The sequence below is a fragment of the Salvia hispanica genome, chromosome 3 (genome assembly GCF_023119035.1).
Source record: "Salvia hispanica cultivar TCC Black 2014 chromosome 3, UniMelb_Shisp_WGS_1.0, whole genome shotgun sequence".
NCBI classification, from domain to species: domain Eukaryota; kingdom Viridiplantae; phylum Streptophyta; class Magnoliopsida; order Lamiales; family Lamiaceae; genus Salvia; species Salvia hispanica.
In genome coordinates this window covers 21,740,228-21,754,020 of record NC_062967.1, presented here as the reverse complement: position 1 = coordinate 21,754,020, position 13,793 = coordinate 21,740,228, and the positions used below count along the sequence as shown (strand labels likewise).

Below are 13,793 nucleotides of genomic sequence, written 5' to 3'. Positions count from 1 at the left end.
AATTGAGTTCTAGTAGAAGATAGACACTTTGTGTACATCTTCCCCGTGTTCGATACCCGGTACTAACCTTTTGCTATACTATACCTACTCTGTATACTTGCAGGTATTTATAGTGCAAATAAAAAGTGCATCAGGTACCCCCCTTCGTACGTTGGGAGTGGCAACGCCGTGGCTTGGACCGGCCACGTCAGTGATACGCTCGGATTTTGCACTATTTTAGGGCCCTTAATTGGTCTGTTTTTAGTGTCTAAATCGCAATTCATGTCCATATTTCATATATTTTATCTATTTTGGTATTTTGACATGTTTTGTGAGAATTGTGCATATTTGAACCAAAAAAATAGGAAAAAGTCGAAGATGGAATTCTGGTGCGTTCCAGATGCCCAGCGGCCCGCTGCGTGTGTCGCAGCGACCGCTGCGATTGAAGCGGTCCGCTCCGAAAAAGTTGTGCTGAAAAGTCTGAAGAAGCCCAACTACCGCTGGGACGTGTGCAGCGACTGCTCGAGAGAATCCCGTAGCCACTGGACTTATTTGCAGCGACCGCTGCAGGACATGCAGCGACCGCCACCCAAATCCGTAGAGGCTTCGGACAGTGCACAGCGACCGCTGGCCAAGGCGCAGCGGTCCACTTCGAGAAGGCGGTGCACGAATTTAATTAGATTTTCTCCAGATTTTACCAAGATTAGCCAATCTTTTCCTTTCCTCCATAGGAATCGACTTACTCCCTATATATACCCCCTTAAACCTCTTCATTCACATGCACCTTTTACACTATTTGCCTCACAATTCTAGAGCAAAAATATTTGAGAGTTCATCACTGTGCAAGAGGTTGAAGACGAAGTCAAGTGAAAATCAAGGCTACAGGATTCTACCTTTGGGTTTTATCACTCTAGTTCTTATGTTTACATTGTTTTCCCTTCAAACTATGTTTTTGGATTATTTTATCATGTGTAACTAAATTTATATGATTCTAGGGATGTGTTAGTAACTCTTTTTGGTTTATACAAATTTCGTTTTCTATTTAATATCTTTTTGTTTATACTTCGTTTCTTCCTTATGTTGTTCCGTAATACTGCATGTTTGAGTGACACATTCGATGTTGATCTGCTATAACTTGCTACATAATCGTAAGAGGAGGTTGGCGAGTTAGATCCACTTAATAGACACTACAATTAGCTTCCCTTAAAATGACACTGTTAATTGAGAGTGGGGACTTTTCAAGGGTCTTAGGAGCTTCTAGGAGTTACGAATCTAGGATTGACAACCCTAGTGTTAGTAATCTACGCTTGTACCGCATGGGCAGAACTTATGTGACTCGTCCTATCGAAGTATAGACTGTGCTAGGGTATTGTAGAAGGAACTTGTATAGCTATAGTTGTGAACGCACATCCCTGGAATTCTCTTATCTCATTTATTCGACCTCTAGTTTGTGCTGCATTCATCCGCTTTCTGTTTTCAATTTAATTGTTTTCACAAATTCTCTGGTTCTCCAAATAGTAAAAAAAGCTTAGTAGAAGATAGCCAATTGATTATCTTATTCCCGATGTTCGACAACCTGGTACTGACCTTTAGCTATACTAGATCCACCCTGTATACTTGCAGGTATATTTAGTGCTAATAAATAGTGCATCAAGTTTTTGGCGCCATTGCCGGGGAATAATATCACTTTGTGATTGATATCTTCCAAAGGACGATTTTACTACTTTGGATTTTCTTGCTTTCAAATTTTGATTTTTTGTTTAGTTTTATTTTTATTTTCTCTCTTTCAGGTAGTTTATGCGAACGCGCTCTGGGAAGGACAGCTTAGAGCCGATCGATCACGAACTTGAAAAGACACGTAGGATAATAAGAAGAGGACGACTAGCAATGGCGGAAGAAGACAACATGACCGAGTTGGAGAGGTTGCAGATCCAAGTCAAACTTTTGATGGACGAAAAGCTCGCTCGAGAGGCACAGGAGAAGAAAAACAAGGAGATACTCCATGTTATGCACATGTTCAACCACGAGAACGTCCTTACGTTTCCCGAGGGTCCTCGGGTCGATGCTAATAACTTTGAGCTGCGAATACCCCTCATTTAAAGGGTTGAGCAGCATCCTTTTTCAGGAAGGGCCGCGGAAGATGCAAACCGCCACCTCTCGAGATTCATGGAGATTGCCAATACGCTCAAATTGAATGGTGTCAACGACGACGCCATTAGGGTACGCCTCTTTCCTTTTTCCCTTATAGATTCTGCTAAGGAATGGTTTGAGTGTCTACCTATAGAGCAAGTGTCCACGTGGAAAGACATAGTGGCGGCTTTCCTCGACAAGTACTACCCGCCGGGCACCATATTGAAGCTGAAGAGTGAGATCTTCCAGTTCATCCAGCGCCCAGACGAGCCTCTTTTTGAGGCCGTAGCTCGTTTCAAGGGACTCCTCCGCAAATGCCCCAATCCATGATTTTACCGTGGATCATCAGGTAGGCATATTATATAATGGCTTTACCGAGTAAATTTGTGCCATGTTGGATTCAGGGGCCAACGGGGGATTCCTAAGGAAAAGTGGGGCAGATGCTATGGCAGTGATAGAGGAATTTGTCACCAACAGCCGCGGGTGGTCGAATGAGAGGCCTCAGTCAAGGAGAGTTGCAGCAGTAGAGACAGACGAGGAAAACTCCCTTGTGAAAGAAGTGGCAGAGCTGAGGGTTAGGGTAAATCAGATGGATACATCGAGGAGAGAAGATCCGGTTCCACCGACTTCTATAATCGCAATCACTAAACCCGACGCTGAAGCCGTTCCCATTGAGGATGTCAACTACGTGCAGCAAGGAGGCGGTCCCAACCGTTCATTTAATAACAACAATTATCGCCCTAACCAGGGGGCGGTAATTATAACAATTATAATGAGAACCGTCCTCACCCCAACCTTTCGTACTCTAACGACAATTTCTTGCGGCTCCCTGCAGGATTTAATGTGGGCAAAGGTGGAGTTGTTGAGCCCGCGAAGAAGGAGGAAAAGTATGAGGCAAGGATCATGAAAATCCTTGAAGTGCTAGTGCAAGATAGAAAGACTAATGACACCAAGATCGGAGTCGTTGATGCAAGGTTGAATCGCCGATTAACCTCGCGGGACATATAGGCGTCCAACTCTTCGTTGAATCGCCGTTCGAACTCCTCAGCATCCCCACCACTACCACCATCACTACCACCACCATTACTCATTTCACGATATTGCTCTTGTACAGAAATTAAGAGAGAGAGAGTAACTCGTTAAAACAAGCGGTGTGAATGAAAATGACGTTAGCGTATATATAGAGTTTTGAAAATTTTTAAAAAAGGGGCGCTCGCCGATCAGGACGCTACAATGGCGGCTAGCGCCCGCGAATCGGCGAGCGTTAGCCGATTCGCTAGCCGATTTGTCGCTAGCCGGTCCTAATGATCGGCTAGCGGACCGACGAGCGCGCGCGGAGCGGCTAGCCGGTCCGCTAGCCGCCATTGGAGATGCTCTAAACACAAGATTTAAGAAATTAAAATGTTAAAGATTAAAGAAGAAAGATATAAAGCATGTGAGATAGAAAAGTACGAGAGAGAAAGAGAGACTAGAATAAGGGAGGAAAATAAGTGCTTGCCAAAAAAATGAAATGACTCAACTACTTTTAAGCAATCCAAAAGGGAAAATGATTCAATTACCTTAAGAAGGTGAGAGTATATTATTTTAAGTATTTGAATTATATATAGGATAGTGATAAATACAAACAACATATTCCCTACAAACTCCAAACTATGATATGTGGACTGTTAGATTTCAATATTTGATGATATTCTGTTGACATTTTCTGTTGACGTTATTTGTCATCCGTTGACATTAAATCTTAAAATTTAACGATTTATATCATAGTTTAGAGTTTATTAATTAATACTCTAATAATTTATTTTGTTACATATTGCTCATTCATTTATGTTTGTTTTACAATATTTAATGTCTAAAAGCTAATAAATCTAAGTCATTCACACTGTAGACTAAGTAGTGTAACAAATAATCACAATAAATGACTAAGTTGGCATTGTATGAAAGTAAACCCGCATTTCAAATCTATATAAAATTTGGCTACATTTCAATAGAGGCAAGAGTGTTAGTCCAAAAGTTTTCGTACCTTAGAACGACACTAGTATGAGTAGTCTTTTTTGCTATACACTGAAATACGAGATATAGGGAATTGTTATTTTTCAATATGTGACATTATTAATGTACTAAACCAATAATATTGATAAGTTGGATAGTGGTAACTGACGTCCAAGCGGTGCTGAAATTGTTAGTATTTTTAAACTAAACCACTCTTGATAAAGAAATTAATCAATTAAAATAGATAACAAACTCAAATTTATTGATTTTTTTTATCTTAAATGCGAGAAATAATTTAATTGATATTATCCTCATAGTACTCGTATTTTTGATTTTGCAGGATGATTTTACTCTAATAGTTGATTATAATAAGTATTTGTTTGGACTTTAATTAAATTAGAGTTTTATTTGATTTGATTAAATATAGATCAAATAGGTGTGACTCAATTCAACATACATTGATCTTGATTGACCTATTATAACTATTTAAATAGGAGATTAAATATATAACAAAAAATCAAAGTTTCTGTATTGAAATTTTCAAAATCTGGCGATGAGGCATTTGAAATTTTGACTTTCAAGTCAAAGGTTTGTTTTTCTTCTGACTTGGTCTTTAAATTATTCTACAAGTTTTGTGTATCTAAAGTTTGGAAAACTATAAATTTACTTTATTCAAAGATCGAATAAAGAGTTTGAAAAACATATTAGAGTACAATCATTCATGACTTCACTTATAGTTGATGATTTGTTAAAGTGCGCACCTAAAAACATTTCCTAAAACACTCATAATAAAATAAAATAATTTTATAAACATAAGCAATTTTAATAAATGATAGTGGATTCATTTTATTTTATTTACATTGTGTTTTAGGAAATATTTTAAGAAAGACAATAGATTATCTGCTCTGCTACTAAAGAGGTAGCAAGTATTCAATCATTTTTTGATATACACATAGAAACATCACATTCTCATTGGACACACTATATTTCGTATATGGAATAAGAATGAAGTTATTATACCTTCCGTCCCATAAATCATAAAAATTTGTGCACTTTTCATTTTCGTTCATTACATAAATATCATTTATTTAGTAGAATTTTGATTGAAGAATGAAGATACATCAAATTTTATTTTATCACCATTTTAGATATTGCCATCTCTTGAGTTGTAGTATGTGTTAATTATCAAAGAGAATAATGTATAGAAAATTATTTATTCATTACTCTACATTATTCTTTCTTTATACTAATTTTTTTTCTACTTTAATTAATAATTAGTATCATTATGAGTGAAAAAAAGAAATGTTAGTAGTAATTTTATTACTGTAATGACAATATAGGTATTCGAAATTCCACAATTCACACTATTTAAAACTATAGTAACAATTTTATTTGAAATTCTGCAGTCGTCGGAATATGATTGATGAATAGGAATATAAAATTGTAGATTTGTGGTGTAAACGCAATTGGCGTATACGACGGTTAGGTACGACAATTTTCGCCGATAGCCGGTGGCGCCGCCCGTCGCCTACCCAAATTATCGAAACAAATCATCAAAAGGTTTCGTGCAATTCCTGTCAGAATTTATCTCTTTCGGCTTCGATAACTCAACGAGTCGATCCTAACCCCGAGGTGAAACAATCATCTCTTTCATTCTCTTGCACGTGTTTCAGCTGCGTTCCCGATCAAATTTATCTGGACTGGCGTTAATTCGAGATCTGTGTTATGATTAATTATTTCGAGGATTTCGACTTTTGCATAAGCTAGGGATCGGACTGATGTTTTTTTTTTTTGATTCAAATCATCCTCTTTATTTCGCTTAATCAAGACTAGGTTTAAGAATTACAGGTGAATAATGATTTGTTAGTAGTGAAATTTACTTATTCAATCCAAGAGATGCAATATTATCACGATTTTTTATTTTTGTCCATCTTGCTTTATCTCTGAAGCTTTGTGATCGTAATTCCTTGTGTTACATACTATGTGAAATGTGAATTGTATAAAGTTTTGACTTTCGAATTGCACAATGTTGGATTATCAGTACCTACATGAGTATGAACGTGTATCTTGTAAAAAATTGTCATTTGTTGCATTCATGGAGATTAACCTTTAGATTAGTCATGGTGACTCAGTTGTGAGTGTTTTTTTTTTCCAGAAAATGGCAGCTTCTAATGACGCATGGGTAAGGGAATATAATGAAGCAGTTAGACTTGCTGATGATATCACTAACATGATATCTGAAAGAAGTTCATTGCCACCTTCCGGGCCAGAAGCACAGCGGCATGCATCGACCATACGGAGGAAAATTACCATATTGGGAACCAGATTGGATAGTCTGCAGTCTCTTCTGCAAAAGCTTCATGGAAAGCAGTCTCTGTAAGTTTTTGAATTGCTCTTTCATAAAAATCTGAAACTTATTGACAGACTCAAATTAGTTAGGAGTAGTGATTTTGTACTCCCTCCATCCACGAAAAATAGTTTCGTTTGTGGATGGCACGAAGTTTACTGCGTAATTGGTAAAGTAGGAGAGAGAAAGAGGAAATGTGGGTAAAGTAGGAGAGCGAAAGGGATAAAGTGATGAGAAAGTTTCAGAAAATAGAAATGAGAGTAATTTGGTGGACAGACCAAAAGAAAAAAATGAAAATATTTTCCGTGGATGGATGGAGTATTAGTTTCATCTATGGTGATCTGCATCTATCTCATTTGCGTTTACACTGGTTTGGTTACCTGCCTTTATTTCAACTTTGGCTTAGTCTCTTGTAATAATAGTTCACAATACAAGCCCTAAAGGATTATTTACAGCTAATCTTTGTTATGCCACTTTTGCATCTGAACCCGAACTGCAAAAGTAGCACTCATAATTTTAATCACGACCTGGGAAATTACGTGACATAGTTGGCCCAGCAGTCTAATGAGCTTCCAATTGTTCTTTTTTTTTTTTTTTTTTTAATTCCCTCTCTTTTTTTCCTTTTGTTTCTGGTCTGTGATTGTGAACCAGGTTATATACTCTTCAGTTCTAATTTCGTTTAAATAGGTCTAACATTTTTTCTATCACCATGTTATGTGTTTTGACTGTAAAACTCCCTGTGTTTGGGTTATGCGGATGGGGCCATTACTTGTTTTACTCCTAAGGCCATGTTTGGTAGGGTCAGTTTTCTTCATGGATTTCCATCCCTAGATGAGGTATCACCCCTACCAAACATGCCATAAATGTATTATCATCACGTGTCTTGATCCTGCTTCTTCTGTATGCAGGACAGAGAAAGAAATGAATCGTCGACGTGACATGGTAAACAATTTGAGATCAAAAGTAACTCAGATGGCTTCCTCGTTGAACATGTCAAACTTTGCTAATAGAGACAGCTTACTTGGCCCGGAGATAAAGCCTGCTGATGCTATGAGCAGAATAAGTGGCCTTGACAACCAAGGGATTGTTGGTCTTCAGAGACAAGTCATGAGAGGCTAGTTTCTCTAGCTATGATCTTGAGTTCATTTATTTTTTCCCCTCTAACAGTCCAACTTTGATTCGTATATTCTTCCGACCCTGCAGAGCAAGATGAAGGTCTTGAAAAATTGGAGGAGACAGTCATAAGCACCAAACACATTGCACTTGCAGTGAATGAAGAACTTGATCTGCATACAAGACTAATTGTGCGTTTTCTTTTGTTTGATTTCATAAATTGTGATCGAAGTGTGTTTCGATAATGAAGTTCATATCTGTTGATTTATAGGATGATCTCGATCAACATGTTGAGGTTACAGACTCCAGACTACAGGTGAAAATTTTATGCATCCACAATTTTTTCTCTGTAATTTCTATGGTCATTGTCGATTTACCTCTAATACTAAAATCATTTACATAACAAAGTGCATTTGCAATAATGCTTTCATCTCGGTTTAAAGTTAGACGTTGTAAATCTACCTTTAATATTAAATCATTTGCATGCATTGAAAATAGTGCTTTCATCTCACTTTAAAATGAAGCAAGGTATAGCTCGTCTACTTTGATAGGAGTATAATATAACTGCAAGAAAATATCACTAAAAATAAGTAATATTGTCAGAGATTCTAGATGATATTTTCCCAATGCCAAATCCAGTGATTTGCTTGTGAAAACGGAATCATGATTCATCAATATGGCGTTGTCATGATGCAAACTACTAAGTGATAAGTAGTTGAAGGATAAGATGATCAAACTATATCAAAATTTAGCAATCCATCAAAATACTTGGTAAATTAGCTTATTTTTAATTTATCTTATCCTTCATAGTAAACTCCCCTCCTGTGAAAGGATTAGCTTTATCTGGAAGCAAGAGACTTCTGTATTTTCAAACCTTGTTGAAGTGAAAATCTCTGATTTTGCATATCAACATCTATGTAATCGTAAACCTTTGTCTTCTTTCATCCCGTCTTCCTCTCCTTATATTCTGCAAAGCAGTGAGGTTTAATTTTTCTCATTGTGTTTACTTTATTGGTAATTGAACAGCGAGTACAGAAGAGGCTCGCTATATTAAACAAACGGACAAAGGGTGGCTGCTCCTGCATGTGTCTGTTTCTATCAGTTATAGGGATTGTTGTTTTGATTGCTGTTATATATGTGCTAATCAAATATTTGTAAATTTGAGAAAGATAAATTCTCCATTTCGTGTGTTTGGATTCTCAAAGACATCTATGATTTGTTTGTTAACTGTATGTCGAATGGAAAACATTATATGTATGTATGTATGTATGTATGAACTGAGATGAGCATTGTTCTTGTATTGCTGAATGCTGATCAGTATATGGTTTCATGATTTTGAGGCTTTGCACTATGTAAAACCTGTATTTGCAGCTTATGAACTTTTTGTTGATTTTGGACTAAATTTTGCCTTGGATTATAACTCTTGGCATGTGTTCAAATTATCCTTCACAATTTGGTCCCTTACTATGATGTAGTTCTGAAATAACATAGTACTACTATTTTTTTTGGGTTCAAATTATCTTTAGTATGCCTTGAATTTGTAGTTTGCCGCAAGCCAAACGGGCCCGTGGACGTAGCCAATACAACGTTGGTGAACCATGTATATCTGTGTCTCTTTACGGTTCTGTTTATTTCTATTACACAATTACTCTATTATTTCACATCTACTTTTTTTAACTGATTATTAATTTATTATCTTGAACTCGTGTTGCGAGGTCAATTTTTCATTAATTATAACCACCTTAAGTTATAATCTGACTGGTTTGGATGTTTATTTAACAAATGAATGTGGAAACTGAAACTGATCTTAAAGTTTAGTTGAAGCATCCGAGGGGTATCTTAGAATTTGCAAATGCACTCAGTAATTAATATTTTAAAAATCTGACTAATAATGAAGTCACTGATTAAGGCCATCCGCATCCCTGTCTTTTATTCGTCTCTTAATCGTCTCATCCCTTAACTATTCATAGGCCACACTGTACTTTTCAATCCATCTCTTAACTAAGAGACAACACATGCATCCCTCCATCTCTTAACCATCTCATCTCTTAACTATTTATTCAATTTCACTTTTTATTTTTATTTTCAACAAATTCAATTAATATTTCATTGAAATATTAAATTAATACTAATAATTCATTAAATCATTAAAAATCGTAAAAATTACAACATCCGAAAATACGAAAAATACATAACTGAAATCCTATGGAGTATTTTTAATTTTAATTTTTGATTTTTATTACAATATGAAAAATACAAAAATTAAAAATTACAATATTTTAAACGGATATAAACGACGCCCACTCGCGGGCCGGCGAGTGGGCGTCACGCACGAACCGCAGCACGCCACGTCGCCAAGGCGCGTGGCGAGCTGTCTCGTGCCCAGCCCCTTCCGCGCGAGACACGTGACGGGATGGCTCGTCCCTTTGGGACGAGATGGAGGTTGCAATGCGGTCTCGTTGCCGTCTCGTCTCGGCGGGACGAGATAGGGACGGCGACGAGCCGCGCTACTGATGCTCTAATGGTTCGATTACTTTGACCACTGATCGGACTTAATGCTGAAGTAAAATATACTCCCTCGTCCCACATAATTTGACCTAGTATTCCATTTTGGATGTCCCACATAATTTGACACACTTCATTTTTACCATTTTTGGTAGTGGATCTCATATTCTACTAACTCATTCCTACCCACATTTTATTATAAAACTAATACTTTAAAAGTAGGACCCACATTCCATCAACTTTTTCAACTCATTTTCTATTACACTTCTTAAAACCCGTACCGAGTCAAAATGTCCTAAATTATGTGGGAAAGAGGGAGTACTTGCTACGTTTTTTAAATTTTCAAAATTTAGTAACGACAAAAAATGTTACTACAGGATGTGTTCATTTTGTTAGTAATGTCTAGAAATATGCGTATATCTGGGCTTTTCTATTTGTTCAATATGTTGGTCTTCTCCTGAGCCTTAGTAAAGGACAAGTGTCTGCACTATTCCTATGAGAATTGCCCTATTTCAAAACTAATGAGATACTCCTTCCATCCCTCAAGGGTGTGTTCAGTTTGCAAGATTGTATCCTGAAATTAAATTAGTAGTGTGTTTAGTTCATGAGATTTAGTCATAGATGGATAATCATGAGATAATTAGTCATAGTTAACCCCCTATGACTAAAATAATCTCACAACTCAATCCTAGATTATATCTTAGTATTATTTTATCTAGAAAACCGAACACCTCCCAAGAGTATGAACTTTGTGTTCGACACGGATTTTAATGCATAATTGGTAAACTAAGAGAGATAGATAAAGAAATTGTTTTTTTTTTAAGTATTGTTAGTGGAAAATGGATCTCACCTCATTAGAGATAAGAGAGTTTCCAAATTTAGAATGTTCATACTTTTCAGGGATGGATTAAAAGGAAATAGTGCATACTTTTCACTAACGGAATAGTGACAGAGGGAGTATGTGGTTTTTATTTCTGGCTTTGGGAAATAGAACTAGAATTGGAGTCAAGTTTCGAAATTCATCCCTCATTTTTTGAATTTCCCCCACAGTTGGTGCTCACTTCTCACTTTCTCTTCCATGAGTGTATTTTCGGAAGAACACTCTTCTCACAATTAGTGTGAAACTGTGGTGACTTTGAGGTTACAGGTTCAAATCCCGTCATCCGTTGGGAGACTTTCGACCTTAATCTGCAAGCCTAGTTGAGCGGGATTAATCGGATTTCGCCGAAGGGGGATTTGGTACACCTATGATCAAATAATAATAAAAAAAATGTATACTTTTTGCTGCCATTTCTGGGCCGGTTCATTGCACACCAAACTCCTGGTTCCCAATTCAATTAGATGGGCCACCACCAAGTAAATATGACCAAGATTCATTTCTCCTCTCTAATAAGAAAGGTGAACAAATTAATAGCCCTTTTCCAATCAAGAGGCGAACAACTTATAGCATGAGATGCGAGAGTCTACAAGTTTACTAGTATAAAAAGATCATTGATTTTTTATTTCTATGGAAAAATTCAATCTCGTATAGATGTATGGTTTAAATGAATCGCACAATAATACAATTATGAAGAGTTTGATCATTTAAATTGAATTAATATGGAATTATTAAAAATTAATTTTATAAGAGCATCCACAATGGATGCCCGATCGCGCGCCCGATCGGCCGAGATCGGGCTCGGGCGTGGTCGGGCATCCATTGCAGCCCTCGGTCACGCCCGAGCGCGACCGATCCCGAGCCCGATCGATCGGGCGTGAGCTCGGGCGCCCATTGCAGAGGCGCGCCCGAGCCCGAGCCCGAGCCATTTTTTTTTTTAATTATTTAACCCTAATTTAAACCACTATAATACTCCATTTTCTTCACTTTTCACACACCAAACCTTTCACTTTCTCTTCTATATTCTCTCAATATCCACACTTTCAACAATGGATCCGAGTCAATACCCGAGCCCGAATAATGTCGACAACGATATGCCGATGTTTGGAGGAGGAGGCGGCGGCGGCGGCGGCGCCCGGTGGCCCGGCCACGAAGACTACCGGGTTGAGACGCCTGGATCTGTGGGATCCACTTTCGTCTCCGACTCCGAGTTCGATCCGTTCTTCGGCACCGAGGAGTATCGGGTTGAGGATATGGAGCCTAGTTGTGGGCAACCTCCTGCCCCTGTGCGGCCGCCGCCGAAGAAAGGGAAGAAGAAGATGGCGCGGAAAGAAAAGGCGACATCGGTCCCAGTCCCACTCCCACACGACGAGCCGAACGAGGAGTACGCAACAGGGCGTACTGACTACGAGTTGGATGAGTACCTAAAGGTGGCTCAGTGTTGGGTCGATGTATCGAGAGGATTCGATAGCCTCCAACAACCAGACTTCGGCCAGGATGTGGGATCGCATTGAGGAACGCTACAACGAGGTGAAACCGAAGTGGGCGTTCAAGCGGACCAAGGTTCAGCTGCGCAAGTGTTGGGATCGGATCAAGGTCCACGTCAACAACTTCTGCTATATCTACAACAGGAACAGGGACGGAAGAGCTAGCGGTGAGAGCATGGAGGATGTCCTCAACAAGTCGTTGTCCGAGTACCAACAGCAGTTCGGGCAGTTCAAGCTGTACAATGTTTGGCTGATCTTGAAGGACAAGGGGAAGTTTAACGGAGGGATACCGGTTGGATCCTCGGCTCCGAAGCGGACGAAGAACACCGCCGCTGGCGATTACACGAGCAGCGGTCCATCTCCTGTGGATCTGAACGCTGAGCCGGAAGGGAGTTTCGGCACGCCTACGTCTACTTTTAGACGTCCCATTGGTACCAAGGCTGCCAAAGCCCAGGCCAAAGGGAAGGCGAAGGCGGGCGTCTGGATCAGCGGCCCCCCCGCAGGCTGCGCCTCCTCCATCTGTTCAGCTCATGGACAGGGCGATCGAGGAGTTCGGAGGTTACCGCGAGGTGGTTGAGTATAGGTTTATACTTGACGCCCAAAACAGCCTTCGTGAAGAAACCGATCCGGAAGCCCGACAGAGGACTAAGAATATGATCAAGAATTTGGCCCAGAGGTTGAATTTAGATGACTAGTTTGGTTTTTTCTTTTTTTTAGTATTTTAGTTTTAATGTAGTTTTTTTTAGCTAAGTATGATGTAGTTCCACTTTTAAATTAAGTAATGTAGTTTTTTTTTTTTTTTTTCGCATTTGTGGTGTTTAAAATAATATATTTTGGTATTTTATAGTAATTAAAAATAAAATTAAAAAACAATGATTTAAAATTGAAATGAAAAGTGGATAAGAGATAGGGCATGCACTAGGGCTCCACCATTGCAGAAAGATAGGACATGCTGACGTGGCAACCACTAGGGCTCTCATTAGGGCTTCCACTAGGGCATCCATTGTGGATGCTCTAAAGCAAAACTCGCGAGATATGATTAACTGCACATGATATGTGGTCCAAACACAAGTACGAGCTCCACCCACATGCAGTACGATCATCCAATGACTTGAGGGTAGATAGGAACATTAAAGGTCTTTATTGGTCCAATCTAGTGTTTGAATTGTCATATAATTATTCTGTGTGACACTTTTATAGAACAAGGGTCCATTGTAGGGGTGGCGAAACGAGTTACCCGCGGGTACCCACACTCGACAAGTCGGGTACCCGTACCCGATTTCAACCAAATTTGTTGTCTCAATATCCGCCCCGCAACATACCGGGATTACACGATACCCGTGTCGAGTATCCCGTACCCAAC

At 38.7% G+C, this 13,793-nt stretch overlaps 1 protein-coding gene across 4 annotated transcripts; it reads left to right on the top strand.

Annotated features, from left to right (window-relative positions):
• The first annotated feature begins 5,508 nt into the window (after window positions 1–5,508).
• On the top strand, window positions 5,509–9,226 carry LOC125216186 (syntaxin-51-like). 4 transcript variants are annotated; one of them, XM_048117842.1, is made up of 6 exons: window positions 5,509–5,733; window positions 6,257–6,477; window positions 7,357–7,562; window positions 7,652–7,752; window positions 7,833–7,877; window positions 9,106–9,226. In XM_048117842.1, the coding sequence occupies exons 2-6, from the start codon at window positions 6,260–6,262 to the stop codon at window positions 9,136–9,138; spliced, it is 603 nt and encodes a 200-aa protein (XP_047973799.1). In that variant the 5' UTR covers window positions 5,509–5,733; window positions 6,257–6,259; the 3' UTR covers window positions 9,139–9,226. The 4 variants fall into 4 exon arrangements, with proteins under 4 accessions (XP_047973799.1, XP_047973797.1, XP_047973796.1 ...); XM_048117840.1 differs by lacking the exon at window positions 9,106–9,226 and adding an exon at window positions 8,588–8,912 and having other exon boundaries at window positions 5,511–5,728; window positions 6,253–6,477; XM_048117839.1 differs by lacking the exon at window positions 9,106–9,226 and adding an exon at window positions 8,588–8,912 and having other exon boundaries at window positions 5,512–5,733.
• The last annotated feature ends 4,567 nt before the right edge of the window (window positions 9,227–13,793 follow it).